Below are 19,144 nucleotides of genomic sequence, written 5' to 3'. Positions count from 1 at the left end.
TAGTTTTATTTTTATTGCAATTTGTGTCATGGAAATTATTTTCGTGTCGTGCACTACGAAACGATCAGAACGTGTTTGCAGTTTCCTTAAAATGCTATCGTGATGGCTTGGATTTGCTTGAATTTGATTGGCTGTGTCTTTTATCACGGCAAAGTAGTAGAACATGGTCACTTTTTGGGACTACAATAAAATGAACATTTGACTTATAAACAAAGTAAAATAATTTGCTTAGTGTAAAACAGGCTTAAGAGACAGTATAAGCAATAGGTTTTAAATTTCTAGACCAAATGATTTTATGAAAGTGGTTGATTTCTATAACAGGATATTAAAACAAAATACCAATATTATAAATGCAGTTTTGATGTTTTTTACTGTTTACTGTACTTTGCTGTGCATTCTCATTTGACAGCCTAAATCAAATTATTAACTCTCTTTTATCTTGATAGGATATAAAAAATAGGATTCATTCAAGTCATACCGAGTCTGGGTACCTCATTGATGTGTACCATTTGGATAAAGAGAGTTTATAATTTTACTGTACTTGTCTAGGGTTTAAATTAAAAATTTATCCAAATGGTCAAAAACCCATTGCAGGGGACCCATCATGTGTAAATATCTCATTTCACTTGGGTACAGTAATAGTGAACAGCAAAATAGCAGCCAAGTAATCTAATACTAGGTAAATGAAGAATATTCCTCACTGACATGTAAACCTCATTACAATTTTGACCATATTTCCTATTACTGTACAACTTCCCACTGCCTCACCCTAATGAATACATCGGACTAAACATAAAATTTGTGACAAAGAAATGTATGTGTCCATGTATCGACATGATGTCATATCACTACCATAATTAGGCATATTACTACCATAATTAGGCATATTACTACCATATTTGGGCATATCACACTTACATAAAACTAGTTTGATAGTGAGACAGAGCTTAACCTTTGTGTAGTTGTTGTTCCAGTGGCTAGTTTTTCCATGCAAAATTGTCTGGTACATATTTTTGATGTTGATTTTGTAGGTAACATCAAACTCAACATCACATTAGTACATTTGATTGTATTTTATTCAAATTGAAACAAATATAACAGATTGAATAAGAATATCACAAGACTTTTTTTTTTCATTCAAAATAGGAATCATTATCCTTAATAAAACATTTCTTTTAAAAATATTACGTTCGTTCCCTAAAATAACCCAATACCGAAACATACAATTACTTAGAATAGGGAAATAAAATCTTGCTTCCAATGATAATACATAATGGGATATTGAACATTTTAAAGTAATGTGTATTGTGTTGGTAAATTATCCTTTTCGAAATTACTTTTACTATGAAATAGTCTTAGCCTTATGCTATTTTTCAAAGAATTATCCATAAAATACAAACTTAGTAGTGTTAAGTTAGACCAGGTAGCAAGTCTACCAAAATAAAATAACCTTCCAACCTCATTTTTGTAACTTCATGACTAAATTAGAAGAAAACTTTCCTAAAATAAATACAGTATGTACTTTTAATTTTGGTCCACAGCAAAAAAGCCATCTATGATTTCGTAATTTTTACAAAAATGTTAAAATTCGTTATCCTATTTCTTAATAGTAGTAATATATTTAGTAGTAGTAATATATTCATAAACCAAAATTATTATTTGCTTGTGTAAGTGTGTTGATATATTATATAGTGCAAAACCATGAATACATACAGTAGGCACACTGTTCTTGTGTGTGATCAAGGCAATCCAACAACAGGACGCTGAGTTCGCCATGCCAAGAATTGATAGGAACTTGTAACAGTCCTTTGACCTTATGCCTGGCTGCGACAAACACCAACAGTACTGTACTATTTACATATTCTATTACAGTACATATATATTATATATTTAGGTGCGTGGAACTGATCTTGTCACAGCCAGATAAACCATTTGATCTTTGGAGCTCAGCATCCTGTTGCTAGTTTTCCTTGGGTAATCTAGATACAGTATTTAAATTTGCTTTATTTCTAATATTCTACTACAGTTAATGTAACAATTTCCAAAACACTGTTTAATAATTGTAACCTTTAATAATGACTATATCCTTGATAAATTGTTGACATTAAATAAGCTCACTGTACCATAACAATGTCTATACATAATTTCTTGTTTTAAGGTTACATAAACAATGAAGTGTGTAATGCTGCTGTTGTTGAACAAAAACAGAAAACAAAATTATTATTATATAAGCAATTCAATTCTATAGACAAAATATTTAATTTGTTGATTTTTGGTGTTTTAGGAAAAAATGTTCGGTTAGCTAATACAAGCTCTTCAGTTTAATGTTATACCTCCATGCTTTACCCTATAGATTCATTATATGTACTTAAACATTGCCAAGTTCCCCCTAAAATATATCCCTATTAATTTCTTAGTATGTGTTAAAATATCATTAACTACAAGTATACTACTCAGAAAATCATCTAATTAAATTTCATTTTCAAATAAAATGTTTAATTCCATGATTTTATCATAATTAACCTTATTCAGGTATATTTGCCTTTCTGTAAATCGACATTCAGATTACCCAATAGTGGGTCATATACTATGTCAGCCGCCAGAAAATGCGCCCTCTACTTGCGGGGTTGTTGTACTTTATTCTTTGGTTTATTATCCACATGCTTGGAATGTGTCGGTTGCGGCTTATCGTGTGTTTTCTTGACAGCTTCCGTGGGGAAATCTTTATTCCCTTTAGTGACTGCACCAGAGATTAACAGACGCACGTCGTTGGCTTTTGGTGGACTGAGAGACAAAAATGTAAAATTGTTAACAAAATGTGAAGGAGTATAATAGAGAAATTCTTGTGTGGGGATGAATTAATAATAAAGTTGGGGTGGGGGTTTGGCAGGATCTGGGTCACGAAAGTTGAGATTTAAGTGATTGAATATGGGTGCTATGTATTATATGTTAATAACAAAGTGGGAGCCAGGTAGGTTAGAGATGGTGTAAAGTATTAAGTAGAGGTTCAAATAGTTGAGTATGTGTGGGTGGGAGTGGCAGGGCACAGGTTGTGTGTGGTGCAGATGCATTGTGAGAAGGGTGGGTGGGAGATTATGGTGGTTATATGGAGATCTGAGGGGCTTCAAGTTAAGTTGGGAGGGGTGCCTTTTACTATATCTGGACAGTGTTAATTAATGGAGGGAAATTAATTGGGGGAGGTGGTGGTGCTGGTCAGTAGTGGTAGAGGTTGTTGTAGCAGAGATCATTCTGACCTTGTTGGTTCCACATACTCATCAGCATCTTCATCTTTTTCAGGTTTTTCATAAGCTTGCTTGCCACTTTGTGTTATCCTCATGCCACCAGCCTTCACTAAAAACAATGAAATATATCAAACTGTTATAGGCATACAACGTTTAAATACACTCTTGGACTGGTAATTCGATATTTAATAATTTTATGTTTTATTTATTGCAATAAAAATAATATTTTATATTTTATTTAAAATAAAAATAATGCATACATTTATTCCAAACATAATGAATCAAAACTAGCTACTAGGCATAGTAGTAGAGGGTTTAGTCTTCCAATTTGTTATGGAGGCTCAGGGTGTGTGTCGGACTGTCCATAGCCTAGCTTATTTAGGCTAGCGTGTCAGAAAGTTGCAAAGACAGTCTTCCGCCTGGCCTAGCCAAGTAGCGTTAAGACATATTTAAATCACAAATACACGCCTTTTATACGTTATATTACACATTTTTCTAAAAACACAATAACCTAACCTGCCGGTGGATGTCCACCTTTTAATTCAGCTTGTTCTGCTGCCGACATAACTAATTTTTGTTGTTTAAAACAGTATAAATGTAACAGATTGCATACACGTTGCAGATAAAAAATGATTAAATTTGTGACGAATTACACGAGCATAGACTGATCTACATCGTCGAATCAAAACAAACAGCTGCAATCACGGGGTTGATACTCTTATCAAGTACTAGGTCTACGTGTTAAATTGTACGTAATTCAAAAACTTCAAAGATTAAACCCATTCTTTTTTTTAGAACACTCTAAACTCTAGTACCAAAATTCGGAACTGTTAGCTTCACATATTTTCTAGAATAAATCGTTCACCTCAAAAACATCCCGATCCACGATATGATGGGCTATGCCATCCCCAGGGTTGCTTGAAAGGTCATTTACTGACCTAGATGACTCGATCAAGCATAACGAAATTTGACCTTTGGTCATCATGTGTGTATTTTGTTCTTTTCACGCCTACAACCAAAGGACCTAACAACCTTCCAACCCAAACTGAGATAAACTCAATTATTTTAACATCAGACTACCTGTATAGTACATTAAAAAATGTCAACTAAATGGGGAATTTGCAGTGCTGGTAAAATTTCAAATGATTTTGTTGTAGCCCTCAGAACGCTGGATTCTGAAGAGCACAAAGTCACTGCAGTTGCTGCCAGATCACTGGAAAATGCAAAGGTTTTTGCTGGTACTCATAAGATCGAATCTGCCTACGGGACATACGAAGAATTGGCTATGGACGCCAATGTTGGTGAGTATACTATAATACCTTAGCTTAGATTTTGCATAGCTTCCTCGTTTTCGTTTAAACTAATTTCAATGCGAATTAATTATTTAATGTTGTTTAAAAATTGAACATTTTTTATTGTAAAAAAGAAAACAATAAACAGTGCTGAAAAAGCACAATAACTCTATATATTGTATAGTAATGTTTCTTCCAACAGAACAGAGCAGATGCATTATGATGTCATAAATTATTTTTAGAAATAGCAAAAATAATTATGGCAATGCATTCATTGTGAAGTCAAAGGTTTATGGATTGAAATGAGCTTCTTAAAACGTCCATCCCTTAAAGAGCGGTTAGTTATTCTTCCTCGGTCACATTTGCCTCATTAGAATACACAGTCACACTAGACTGAACAACCATGCCATCATAGTCAATTGACTGACTATCCCAACCGAAATGTTTGGTCTAGTGGTAAAGGCCTATTACACTGGAGCCCTCGGTTCAAGGTCTTTCATGAACATGTTTTTTTTAATAGTTGAGAGAGATTATTTAGAGGGTTAGGTTAAATACATTTAGGAAGGTAATCTCTTCTAGGCAAATGTGACCGAGGAAGAAGAGATGACCTTAAAGAACTTCTCAAGTACATGTTAACATTCTTTTCTATTGTTATTATTTACTGTTTGTTCACAGATGTCATATACATAGGTTCTATTAATACTCAGCACTTAAGTTTATGCAAGCTTTTTCTGAACCATGGTAAACCCATCTTATGCGAGAAGCCTCTTGGTATGAATGCTGATGAAGTCAAAGAAATAACTGAACTAGCTAAAGAAAAAAACCTTTTCATGATGGAGGTATAACTTTATCCATACACATTTCATTCATTTCATTTATCAATTTCATTATCCATCCTTTCATCACTCGCTTCATATCCATACATTTTAATGACATCATTTCCCGTCATCTTCATTTTTGTTCCTCATTTTCATGCCTAAAAAAGTGTGTTTCCTATCAGGTTTAACTGCGGTATTAATAGATAAATTTAATTTTAATTTCTAATTCAAATTTATAATTTTTTTTTTCTCATGTGGCAATTGAGTCATTGAAAAGCTGTGAAAAAGACCAAAAAAAATAAAAAATCAAGGCAGCAAAGAAATTTTTTTTTATTCAATTTATTTTTACTCACATTGCTGCCATCATTTTTTTCTTCCTCATCATTATGACAATATTCATCGCCATCATAATATTATCTAATTCAATTCAATCTTTTATTTTTTCATTATTGATCATTATCATTTCAATCATAAGTTATCAATATCAGCATATCTCTGATTTTCGTTTGAATCATTCCATCGATATATTTAATTTATTTTCATCAATTCATGTGAAAACGATTCATTGATCTTATCCAGCCTGGTCTCAGAAACAGCTTAAAGAAATTTAAATTGATATTTAACGCTTTCCAATCGGGGCATGTATTATTAACCTATCCTAACTTTTGGTAAGAGGCGTCATGATTTTTCATGATTGTTTGTTTTCTAGGTACTGTCTACAATCAGGAAAGAGTGAAATTTCACTCTTTCCTGCTACAATATATTATTGGAGAGTATATACAGTAGGGGTTTTTGTGAAGTTTCCCATATTAAAAATAAACAAGTTTGGTGGATTTTTTTGTAGTTAGAAATTTTGCAGACTGAAAATACTTTTCTAAACCAGACATAAAGGTGAACGCAAACCATAGATGGTAGACATTAAGTAAGACAATGAAGTTGACTTTGACGTTGTAAGATTGATGTTATTATTGATTGATGCACTTAAGAGAGTTGCAAACCAGAATTTGAGTTTTAAAATGTTTGTAAATTTGATTTTCAAGTTTGTAAGTTTCCACATGATATGAGTTAAACATAATATGACATTAATGTAGGATTTGGTGTATTTGTTTATCCTATACAGGAGGAAAACAGATCTTCATCAACTTTGTTTTCTGGGTTTTTTTTATCTTCTTACACATATTTTTTTGTATAATCTTGAGACCTAAAATATTTTAAATTATGTATATTTTGTTTGTATTTCAACATTAGCACAACCGATCGATTATCATTCATTATCAAACAAATAGGAAGTTCAAACAAACTATGTATTCTTAAGCTTTGTCAACACTATCAAACTTTATGTGAAAAAAAAATGTGATGTGGCCATATATGGATATGATTATGTCATATCAGTACCATATTTGGGAATATCACTACCATAATATGCACTTTGTCAAACTAGTTTGATAGTGTAGATAAAGCTTTATCAAGATACAGTTTGATTGTCTAGGTTCTAGACTGCAATTTGGATTAATATTAATTTAGGAAAATTATATTGGCACACATTGCATTTCATACCTACACTTGTAGACTTTCCCCTTGTAGTTATTGTCTTTTTTATGTCATGCCCACCAGTCTATACCTTGATTTTTGTCTGCCCAGCTCAAGTATTATATGTATGTGTGCCATACTTTTTACCTATATTAAGTCAAAATGCAGTGTAGAATTTAGATTTACTATACTGTCTGAAAATAATCAAAATGTCGCTATATAAAAAGAAATGTTGCAAGTATAAAATATTTGATACAAATGTTACCTAATTTTTTCTTGTCATATGCCTATATATAACATTCATTCATTTGTTATACAGTGTATCCATACAGCTTTTTCTCATTTCATAGTCAGCCCATCAGAATGTATTTCGAATAAAAACAAAATCCAGTTTAAATGAATATAAATATTGTTTAAGCCTGGTTCCCACTAGAGACGCAATGCAAAAATGTAGATGCAATCCAAGAGAGTTGACCAATGACAAGTTACCGTTAGAATATTAATCCATCGCTTGTGATTGGTCAAATTACTTATGTTGCACTAACATCCTTGTGTTGCGTCTCTAGCACCAAGCAGTACATGAGAAAAGAGATACAGTAGAACTCCTTATAAGGGAACATCTTTAGGATACAACAGGTGTCCCCTGAATAGAGGTTGGCTGTAGTGTTAAAACATATTATCCTAGTTTGTTCGTTTTACAGGAGAGTGTCCTCTTTATATTGGTGTCTCTTATAGGTGTATCCCATGGTTCTACTGTATCTCATTTTTTTTTTCACTCAAATACCAATAATTTTGTTTCATTTGTATTACTTTTTGAATATTTTGCAGGCTGTGTGGAGCAGATTTTTCCCAGTTTATAATAAAGTGAGAGAAGTTATTTCTTCTGGAAGAATCGGCAATATTAAGTGTGTGATGGCTTCATTTGGTTACCCACTGATGGGAGTATCAAGAGTTTCAAGCAAAGGTCTGGGAAATCTATATTGATCCTATGCAAAGTATTGATCCTATGCAAATTAGTAATCCTATGCAAATTGGTGATCCTATGCAAATTATTTTTGCTTTTTATCATTTTTAAACTATTTATAGATAATAATTATTACTAAAATAGAACCCATTCTTTGGGACACTCCTATTAAATGGACACTTGCCTGTAAAACGAACAATGGAAATTACATGTTTTAACACTAGATCCAACCCCTGTTAAGGAGACACTTTGTTTAATGAATGTGTCCTTTTTAACAGAAGTTCTACTATATAATGTATTTCCAGTTGCCAAGGTGTCAAAATTAGGGATTTCGCAGAACTATTTATTTCAGTTTTTGTATACATTTTTCTTATGAAATCTCAATAAAAAATAAATATATTATATTTGCTTTTACAGAATTGGGAGGAGGTACTCTATTAGACCTTGGTATTTACACAGTGCAGCTTGCGCTTATGGTATTTTCAGGTCAGATGCCAACATCGGTCACAACTAAAGGATTCCTAGCAGAATCAGGTATTCCGTTACTTCACTTTTTTTTTGTGTGATGCACCAAGTGACTAGACAGCTGTATCTGAAGTTTAATCCGCGCTCAGAAACATAAGCATGTGCAAACTTATATTAGAGTATATATGTGTCAATTTACATTTGAAATAATTAATTGCATAATAAATGTTTAATAAATAATAATCATATAGTTCATTCTTATGTTGCCAATATGCAGGTGGCTTTAAATGCCCTGTAGATAAATTAAATAATCAATAATATGTATAATAATGATAAATATTCTTATAATTAAAACAAATCTTGGATTTGAGGTGCTTTATTTTAAAATTGACAAAAAAGGTAACTATTTTGATAGGAGTGGATGAGACAAGTACAACAACGTTATTGTTTCCCAACAACGGCATTGCAGTTCTCACATGCACCGGTACATGCACTCTGCCAAACGAAGCTGATATTGTCGGTACCAGAGGTAGAATGAGGGTATGCAATGATAACTTATGAATATTATGCCTACAATAAATAGCAAACTTTACCAAGTTTTGTTTCCCACTGTTTGGAAAAGTTTGTGATTCCTATCTAGCATAGTTTTGATGATTAATCAGAAGAAATCAATAGGAAATGGTAAACATATTGCTTGAGTTAGGCCATAGTTTATGACTTACTTTAATTACAACACCATTACTGTTGCAACAACCCATAAGCTGTACGCGAGGTATTGTTGGAGGAGCATATGGCATTACACCATGAAATACCATTTTTTTTTTCCAGATATTTTTTCCATTTTGGTGCCCAACCCATCTTCAAATTGCAGATGAGAAAGGAGTGGAGAACCTAAGTTTTATTTTACCAAAACCAGGTAAACCTTTGAACTTTGACAACAGTACTGGAATGCGCTTTGAAGCCCAAGCTGTCAGAGACTGCTTACAGCAAGGTGAGTCAATTATTTGATTTAACAACTACAGTATTTCCAGAGTACAGAACATAGCCTTATAGTGAACATAGCCTTAAATTTGTTTTATTATTCACAGGTTTGAAAGAGCATCCGATAATGAATCATGAAGAATCTGTTAAGATTGCCAGCATTCTAGAGCAAGCGAGACACGGCCTTGGCTACTACCTTGACACAGAAGTCGCTAAGTAATCGTGCAGATTTTGCAGTCAACTCTCTTAAAGGGTAGCTCCGGGTTTAAAATTTATATTGTTAATTGAAAAATACAAACCTCTGAAACAACGTTGAAACATATAACCTTTTGGAACCTAAATCTGTTTTTCACCTGGCAAATTTATTGGCACGAATTCAACATAATCAAAGATCTTGCTATTCTTTCCAATATAAGAGCGAATAGCTGCCATTTTCATTTCATGAGATTTTGAATTGCATAAGTGCTCATGAGTGTGACAAATAATTTCTTGAGGACTTAAATTTTTGGCTTTGCAAAACATAGAAGCTGTTAAAACTATTCACTGAATCGAAAACTAAAACTAGAATTTGTTGCAGAAAGGGATTTGGAAGATTGAAACATAACATGCATGCATATAAGCTGATTCTTTTGATTTGTGAAAATAAATTTATCTAGTGAAAAATGAGCTTAAAGGAAAGAAAAGATTTTTTGAAAGGGTTTTCACTTTTTAGAGTCGTGTAATTTGACTGTAATTTAAAAAATATTCATTGATAATATTTTCAGCTCCAGAATTATGTTTTTTTGGAGTAGTCAAATGCAATATGTTGTGAACAAAACATTATGATTGTTGCTGTTTCTTGGCCACATTTTAATCATGTTAAACTACAGTAATGTCAGTTGCCCAAACTAAAGGTTTATACTGACTTAATTTAAACAGGTTATTTTGCAATTCTATGCTAATTCTTTTAATAAATAATTTTAAATTATATGATGAAATTGTTTGTTTATCTTAAATGTGCTACTTATATATAATATGTAAATATATGATTAAATTTGCCTTTCTTTTAAAAGTTTAAGGCTTCTATTATTGTTGATTCTTATAATAAATAATTTTTAATAATATGATAATTGAAATTGTTTGTTATATGAAATATACATATATATAAATATGAATAAATTTTCCTAAATTATAGTTTGAAAGTTATAATTGTGCAAATCTATACAGTATTAATTCTTTTAATAATGTTAAATCATATTTTAAATTTTACTTAATTTTTTGAAGTAATAATGTCCCAGTACATTGTACAATAAATTTATGCCAAATGTATTAATTGTTTTTATGGTTGTTTTGTCTGTTTTTTTTGCATAACTATTTTCAATATCGATATGTTGATGACGTCATAAAATCCTACTAAAATTATCTGTATTTTCAACATGGGCCGAAATTTTTAATAGTGTGCCCTCTGTCACTATTTTGACAAATATTTTGCTCAGTTTCCGAGAGTGAGTTAGATATAATTATCAGAAATCTCGAATGGAAAAATTTCCAAATTTTGGAGAATCGATTTCAAATGAAATATTTTTTGTGTTACATCACAGTTGTAAATGTATTATCTGTATTGCATTTTATTGTAATTTGTAATTATTATCTACAGATATTATGTAGATAAAATGATGAAAACAATAGAGGATAATTATGGGAAAACGAAATATGAACAATAAATAACTATGTATTCAAATTAAATACTACAAAATAAGATATCAAAAGGATTTACAATTGAGTCTAGTTTGGCCATCTCGTGTTTTCCTGATATCTTTTAGGCGTTTATTTGTAAAACGTCACTTAGGTAAAAGTGCAAGTCATGCATTACAGTCTACAATTACTTTGATTAATTTTTAAACCAAAACATTCTGTAGCAATAATAAAGTTTTTGCTACTTTTCTCGAAGTCCAAGTTTTGTAATTAACAAATAAACGTATTTACCAAGGAAATGGCAATTTAGTAGTCATGGTAATTTGTTAACATCAAACATGCAAGATTTTCCTTATATAACACCTCTCTTGGTTGTGTACAGTCCGATCAAACACATCACTTTCAATCATGGTGAGAGACGTTTTATTTGTATGGATAAAACGATCAACGTGATAATTATGATTAAAATGTGCAAATAGGCCTAAACCTGTGTTGAAAGTGAAATTGAATTTGTTTTATGTAACGCCTAAAATGTGGAATTCATGTGTTATTGCAACAAGCTATATAGTAGCTTACAATTTCCAACACTCTGAAATGGGAACTACATAATAAAGTATTCCTGAAGTTTAAGAATTAGACAAATTTACAAAAAATTCATGCACATTTTAAGCATTTTTATAAATCTAGGAAACCAAATAATTGATCATAATAATATATAATAATACATAACATAATAATATTCCAGGTTAACGATTGTTATAATAATTAAAATAAAAGAAATTCCAATGTTAACACATGACAAACATAAAGTCGTGCAGTCCTGTTTACAAATGGCGTTCAACTCTTACAAAACTGGAAGTCATCAATATGATTGCACTTTTTAATATCTCATAAAAATAATTTTAAACCTGCAGTTCACACTTATCCTCTTTCATGTTTCGCTTTGTCAGAATAATGGAGTGGAATTTTCCGGTGTTTTGAATGCTTGTTTACCGATCATTGGGTCCTGGGTTTCAAATCTTGTCAGATCAGTATTTTTTCTCACGACTTCTTCAACTATACTCGCCAAAGACTATTTTTTGGTGTGCTATGGATCCTTGGAGTTTTGCCTTTGTGCCTAAAGACATTTTGGCGTTTCATGTGAATGGAACTTAACTCTTGTTATACTACATTATAGCTACTCTTAAGCTCTGTCTACACTATCAAACTTTGACAAAAATGTGTGATGTGCCCATGGAAGTGATATGCCCAAATATAGTAGTGATACGACCTTATCATGTCCAAATTTGGTAGTTTGATAGTGTAGACAGAGCTTTACATCACTATCTTGTATATTAATTGAAACATTATTTAAACCATTAAATCCATATACCTAATTGTCTTGTTTATTATTATTATTATTATTATTATTATTATTATTATTATTATTATTATTATTATTATTATTATTATTATTATTATTATTATTATTATTATTATTATTATTATTATTATTATTATTATTATTATTATTATTACTTGTATAGCGCACATTTATACAACATTTAATTATAATCAGCGGCGCTTCACATCAATTAGTATCGTAACATTGTTTGAAATATAGTGCTTTTAAGGTGTGAGAGAGAGAAAAACGTTTGTCGAGGTGTATTTCAATGAGAAAGGTATGTTGTCTGATAAAATGAAATACCATTGATGTTAATAATGTTTGATATTAACGTGTAGATTACATTTAAAGTGGTTAACAAAAAGATAAAATGTGCAAAACCGTTATGAAATTGAAGGTTGAGTTCGTTTTATGTAACGCGCCTTTTAGATAACTGTCTGATAAATCAACTAACTGCATTTACCTTTTGTACATACGCCATGCCATTATCATCTCACTAGTTATAATCTAGGTTGGAATTTATCTTAACTAAATGTTTTTTAATTGAAACCATCAATACAAGGTGTGCTTTTAGGGCTGGTACCAGACACTGTCATCACAACTAATGATGATTCTGCTAATTTAATAGCATGTTCACAAAGTTTGTTCGAAGTCCAAGTAAAAATATTTGCGGGAGTTCAAAATTGGGATGACTGAGGTTTAGTTATTTACATTGGGAGTATAGCTAATCGATAATGCTTGCTCAAATCAACATGTTATCATAATGAGTAAGATACCATTGGGTTGGGATGTTTTTTTTAAAAGATAATAATTAGATAAGATTGACTTAGTTCTATAAGTGTTTCGAACAATGTGTAGACCTACGCCTATTAGCTGTACTTGTAACCTTCTCGTGATCTTGTCCACACGCACTCTCGGAACGTTTGGCAATGAAGGAACCGACGAGAATGTTGGGTTACAGGTTACTGGTAATAGGAGTTATTCTAAACTTTATTAATGTTTCCATTAGTAACGGTATGTAGTTTTATAATCTTTTTTTTCTTCGAACGTCTTGGTTTTAATTTATTTTTACTAACTTGTGTTAAGCCTAAGAGGCGCAAATATCTAGCACGCTTTCTAAGCATGTAGAAGTAACTCCATGATCTAAGGAAGATAAGATTGAATACAATGTTGCACTACTTGATTATATAGACTAAGGCATTTTTTTTTACTAATATGAAATTTAAAAAAACTAAATCTATCACCTTTTTACCGGTGATCCAATATGCAAAATAAATAATGCATTAATGTTATTTCTTTTTAAAAAAAGTTGGTTTAACAGGTGTTGCGATAGTTCTATGCATAATTATATTCATGTTAGTGGTTTAGATGTTATGTTGCACTTAGCAAAATCGACCGAAAGCCCAATTATTGTGTAATTTTGTATTAATATTTATTATAAGGCCTTTATAGCATTAATTGTCTCTTCGGTGATTTCGAGCAGGATTTTGACAAAGTAATTCTCTAGATCAGAATTCTTCATTACTAGCCTACAGCAGGACCGGATATCTGTAAGGAGAAAAAGTGATTGCGTACTGTCTTCATATACAGTATTATGACTTTTTCTTTCAGGGCAATCGTCATGCGGTGGAACCTACCGTGATATTACAGGTGATATTTCAAATAATCCGGCTGGTGGTTACGACAATAACCTAGATTGCACATACATCATTGACGTTCCGTTAGCGTACCAGTATACAATCACAATTAACGATTTTCAACTGGAAAATAAGCTGGACATCTTGTATTACGGTATTGGTAGCGATTCTAGTGATATTGAAAATGCCGAGTATCTAACAGGAGATGATTCTACCAGCAATATCCCAGATACTTTGGAACTAAACGGCCGAGAAGTTTGGTTTCGATTTATCACGGATAAATCTATCAATGCAGAAGGATTCTCGTTATCGTACAATACTTCAGGTACGTACAGACCTTTTAAAAGATTCCTATCATTAAAGAAATAACAATCGCTATTTTTGTCTAAATATTATACTATTTAAAAACTAGTCTTAAATGTCAGTCCATTTAAGCTCTGTCTACACTATCAAACTAGATTGACAAAAAAGTGTGATGTGGCCAAATATGGTAGTGATATGCCCAAATATATCATTATGGGCAAATGATCACATTTTTTTGTCACATAAATTTTGACTAGTGTAGACAGAGCTTCATCCATGGTCAGCAGTCTGAAGCTTACCAAATTTAAGAAAAATGTATTGTTGCTTATAATGTATTTTAACAATGGGGATCCAGATTAATAACATTTGAAATAGGCCATTTTAATTAAGCTATTTATTTCCATAGACAAAAGACTAAAAAAAGACCAAATAATGGGATTTAACCAAAACCCTTGACAATTGACAATATGTGACTATTTTTTTCTTTAAATTACAGTTTTTCATGTAAGTTTTCTAGTAAAAATGGCATTAACAAGAAAAAAATTTTAATTACATGTATTTTTAATGTATTTAAACAATCCAGTTAATGTTTTTAATATTTCCTGACTTGGTTTGGTGGTCGACCACTCTGAGGCCTCCTATGTACTTAATGTTAATCAAATTTTGCCGAATATTATTTTTACTATTCGTTATTGCGCCCTCTTTAAAAATAGATTTTTTTTTTAGCAGAGCATGATTGTTTTTCGGTTTTAATTTGACCGCTCTTTTCATCATATCTTTATAAATCTGCTAATTTAATATTTGACGTTGTTAGGCTATATAAAGTAAGATTAAGAATTGATTTAAAGGATACTATCATAGTTATTAATGCTGCTGTCTGTAGTAGATGTGTCAACCAGGATGAGCCTATTAGGGCCTAGCTAGCCAGGGCCAGGCCCTACTAAGAATGGTGAATACTACCTAGGGCCTAATACTAACTAGGCCTAGACCTACTAGGGACTACTAGGCCTAGTCTAGGCTATGTTAAAGTTATCCATTTATTTCAAAAATGCTGTGAAAGGTCCATCCATTCATTAATTAAGGCTACTCACTGCAACAGCAATGCAACAATTTGTGTGTTTGTGTTATGTATTATTATTATTATGTTATGTAATTATTTCTTTTGTAGTCAAAACTGACTGTGATGAGCTTCTACACTTCCGTAGCCCAGCAAATATTTCATCTTTATTTTGGCCCGATGTTTACCCTGAACAGGTTAACTGCACATATATGCTACATTCATCAGATGACACCAGTGGACTTGAATTTGTCTTTGATGCCTTTGACATTAGTAGTGATGACTATCTACAGATTGAGGATGACAGCTATCCAGATAAATATTTGGTAAACAAATGTCGTTTTTGTTGCATCATTACCATTATTGGTGGTTAAGAGTCCTGGTTCAACAATCTCTAGCGTTTTCACCTGCATTTTTTGTGGTTTGTTTTGTCATGTTTTTATTTATTGGCCTGTTCAGTGTTAGCTTGAACCTTTTCTCTTTTTTTTTTAATGCATATTGTACTAATTGTAAATATTCATATGTTTTTGTTTTTACAGCGCCTTAATGGCAAAAATCTACCTAAAAATTATGTGACCAGTGCTAGCATGGTTTATGTTACCTTCTACTCAATGGGATCTACAAGTGGATCTGGGTTTCGAATGCACATAGAGGACAGTCCAGGAGGTTGGTAATTGAATAGAAATACACTATTAAATACTATAAACAAAAATCAGATGCTAAAGGCTAATCCACGACTTACTATAGACTGGTTTATTATTGGCCTACTGTATTGAGTTGCAACAACCTCAACATTTGTACAACAATCTGGCCGTTGAATAGAATAATTTAGCAGAATATTTCCATTGAATAGACTGAAATTATTAATGCCACCTGATATGATATCGAAGCAATCAAATGGCAAGAATGTTCTTAGGTGTGTTATGATTAATAATATGTTATCTATTATTTCCTTTACAGTTCCAGATCGTAAACAAAATGTAATAACAGAAACACTTAAGACCGGCTCATTGTTACGCTTGACTTCCTCGAACTATCCAAATAATTATCCAAATCTAATGAAATCTGTTTATGAAATCTCCGCTTCCTCTGGTCAAATTGTGATTGATATACTGGATATTGACATGGAAAACATGTATGATGCCATGTATATCACTCGCGAAAATGGTGAGAGTTTGCAATTTACTGGAAATCAAGTGGTATACGATCAGTTAAGAACACAAGATTCCAAAGTTACTATTACGTTTGTTAGTGACTACTCTAGCAGTGGACGTGGGTTTGCATTGACTATACAAGTGTATCAAACTTCGACTACGAACAGTAGGTTGAAATATTTATATTTATGTTCATTTTCATTTTGTTCAAAAAAAGTATATGGCCTAAATTCATAGAAGGTCTTAGCTCTGTCTACACTATCAAAATAGTTTGTGATTTGCCCAAATATGGAAGTGATGCCCAAATATGGTAGTGATATGCCCAAATATGCTAGTGCTATAACATCATCATGTCCATATATGAGCATATCAAACGTTTTGGTCACATAGAGTTTGATAGTGTAGACAGAGCTTAAGGATGGAGGAACATGACACAACTTCCGTAGAGCTCTACAATTAAAGTTAGGTGGTTGCAAGAAATATTTGTGTTTGCTAAAACCCTTGTGAAGTGTCATGGATTGAAAGACCCCCACATTTTTACAGGGATTTGGCATGTTTAACCCATACTTCCGCTGCTTGTCTCTAGAAGAAAAAAGCTTCAAGCAAAAAAAGGGGTGGGGGGGAGGGGGGGTGGTGTTTGAACCCTCAATCTACACATGGCTAGGGACTTGTTAATTGTGCTGGAGCTATCATGGTTGACACATTTCTAACTGTCAAATTTCTTCTTTTTTCCAGAAGTTCATAACAAGCCATCTGATGCGATTCCAACCACAACACTTAATTATACATACAATGTTCCAGCAAATGGAGGTAGGATTAATTTCAAATAATACATTTTCATGCTATCTGATTGGTTAATAGCCAGTCTATAGTGCAATTTGTCCTTGGTGGTGTAAAAAATTAGGGGCAAAGTTCAATTTACTATCATTTTTTCGTCTGTTTAAAATGTGATATCATAGAGGTTTAACCGAGTTTTCTTTAAAAACAGTTGCAATATACAAGTGTGAATTCAGTTAATTTGCTTCACCCTTGACAGCCAAAATGAAATAATCAATAAAATAATATTTTCATATACATCATTTTATTTTTATAAACTGAATTGAAATTCTACAGAGTGGTTAGGACAATTTACTATCATATAGGAAGACCCAGGTTATATTTCCGATAAGAACACCAGTACCAACATGTAAATGAGCACCTGCTTCAAAATTATAGACAGGTTAAGGGGAAAATGACCACCCAACCAATGCTGAGGCATTACGATCTCCACACGGCTCATTTATCTATGTTCATATAACTCACATTTACCTTTTACCTTATTAGTTATCCGCTTGGTATACCAAGCGGATAACTCCTTGTAATTGTATGAGATCAATATTTTTTTTCTGTATTATTCTTCTTTCCTTCCTTCCTTTTTGTGAGTCGTGTTCCTCTAAAATGTGTAAACATAACATTTCATAACTTTGACAACATATGGGCATTTACGTGAAGTTGTGCACCTCCTATTTTTGAATGACGTCATAGTTGCGCAACGTGACTTATGCGCAATTTTATGAATTTCAATGATTGATCATAGATTAAAAACCAAAAGTCATTTAGTATTGACACTTTGACAAAATTTAAATCATATCAGGGGCAAACTTTCTACGGATTAAAAATGGCATGTTTGACAAGAAGTTACGCGCGCACGCGCATTTAAAATTTCAAAATGCGCAAAATTAATTTCTAATCAACTTTTTACGCGTTTCTTGTCATTTTGAGCATGTCAAAAATTCCCACGGGCGCGCAATTTTTTATGCGCGCGGTGCGCACATAGCGTTAAAAACATATTTTTTTCTCTTGAATTATATTTTTCAAGCCTTTCCCAGTGATTTTGAAAACAATTTAGACCTTTTCCAGTTTAAATAACGCCATACGAACACGTTGAATTAGACAATTCGTGCGCGTTTTTTATGAAAAAGCTTAAAAAATCGTCAAAATTATGTCTTTTTTTAAACAGTCATAGTTTCTAAAGTAAACCGTTAACCGTTTATTTTTATTACAAAATCTAGAAGTTGATGAGTTGTAGATATCGGATCATGCATCAATAAGGCTAAAAAAACATTGTGACGTCATCGTATGGCCACACGAATGTAAAATATAGGATTTTTGTCTCTTTCGTTATTGCTCATCACATTCAATGGAGCGCATCGCGCTTATCTGTATTCCTTTTTCTCCTACATTTATATATTGTGTAGGTCAATCAACTTTCTTTAGCATGAGATAAAAATATTTTAATTTTTATGACGTCATCATGCCTAAAAATTTTAATTACGTGGGTCATTAATTTCATCTTTACAGTAAATTTTAATCTGTAATAGCTCGTAAGAATAAAATGTGATAATCACGATTAAAACGTTTTCTGGAAGCTATTGGATTGTAGATACGAATTCATGTAAAAATTTTGCCAATCGGATGTTGTGACGTCATCATATGGCCAGTTGAATAAAAAAAGTCGTATTTTCATATTTTGCGTAATAGTTCATCACATTTAAAAGGGTGCGCATCTATATTTTACGTATTCAAATTTCTTCTACACGTTAATATGTTGTTCCTGAGATAATTTCCTTCTGAAATTGCTATCTAAGTGTTTCATTTTGATAC

At 32.1% G+C, this 19,144-nt stretch overlaps 3 protein-coding genes across 3 annotated transcripts in view; 2 read left to right on the top strand and 1 right to left on the bottom strand.

Moving 5' to 3' along the window:
• Positions 1–1,058: 1,058 nt before the first annotated feature.
• Positions 1,059–4,061, bottom strand: LOC144838268 (death-associated protein 1-like). Its single transcript, XM_078693616.1, has 3 exons — positions 3,759–4,061; positions 3,255–3,351; positions 1,059–2,784 (listed from the first exon to the last, which is right to left on the bottom strand). Exons 1-3 carry the CDS (start codon positions 3,805–3,807, stop codon positions 2,616–2,618), a joined length of 315 nt encoding a protein of 104 aa, XP_078549742.1. The 5' UTR covers positions 3,808–4,061; the 3' UTR covers positions 1,059–2,615.
• A 175-nt stretch (positions 4,062–4,236) lies between these two features.
• On the top strand, positions 4,237–10,600 carry LOC144852543 (trans-1,2-dihydrobenzene-1,2-diol dehydrogenase-like). The gene is made up of 7 exons (XM_078710428.1): positions 4,237–4,543; positions 5,210–5,373; positions 7,711–7,846; positions 8,264–8,380; positions 8,727–8,851; positions 9,140–9,302; positions 9,400–10,600. Exons 1-7 carry the CDS (start codon positions 4,342–4,344, stop codon positions 9,510–9,512), a joined length of 1,020 nt encoding a protein of 339 aa, XP_078566554.1. The 5' UTR covers positions 4,237–4,341; the 3' UTR covers positions 9,513–10,600.
• A 2,600-nt stretch (positions 10,601–13,200) lies between these two features.
• LOC144841863 (uncharacterized) overlaps positions 13,201–19,144 on the top strand; it is a 42,006-nt gene continuing 36,062 nt past the window's right edge. Inside the window, exons 1-7 of the mRNA XM_078698172.1 lie at positions 13,201–13,318; positions 13,962–14,312; positions 15,459–15,673; positions 15,887–16,013; positions 16,308–16,717; positions 17,237–17,311; positions 17,615–17,618. Of these exons, the coding sequence (XP_078554298.1) occupies positions 13,201–13,318; positions 13,962–14,312; positions 15,459–15,673; positions 15,887–16,013; positions 16,308–16,717; positions 17,237–17,311; positions 17,615–17,618 (1,300 nt within the window). The remainder of the gene's footprint in view (positions 13,319–13,961; positions 14,313–15,458; positions 15,674–15,886; positions 16,014–16,307; positions 16,718–17,236; positions 17,312–17,614; positions 17,619–19,144) is intronic.

The sequence above is a fragment of the Antedon bifida genome, chromosome 1, assembly GCF_963402885.1.
Source record: "Antedon bifida chromosome 1, ecAntBifi1.1, whole genome shotgun sequence".
NCBI classification, from domain to species: Eukaryota; Metazoa; Echinodermata; class Crinoidea; order Comatulida; family Antedonidae; genus Antedon; species Antedon bifida.
Note: the sequence above shows the minus strand (reverse complement) of the source record. Positions and strands in the feature narration are given on the sequence as shown.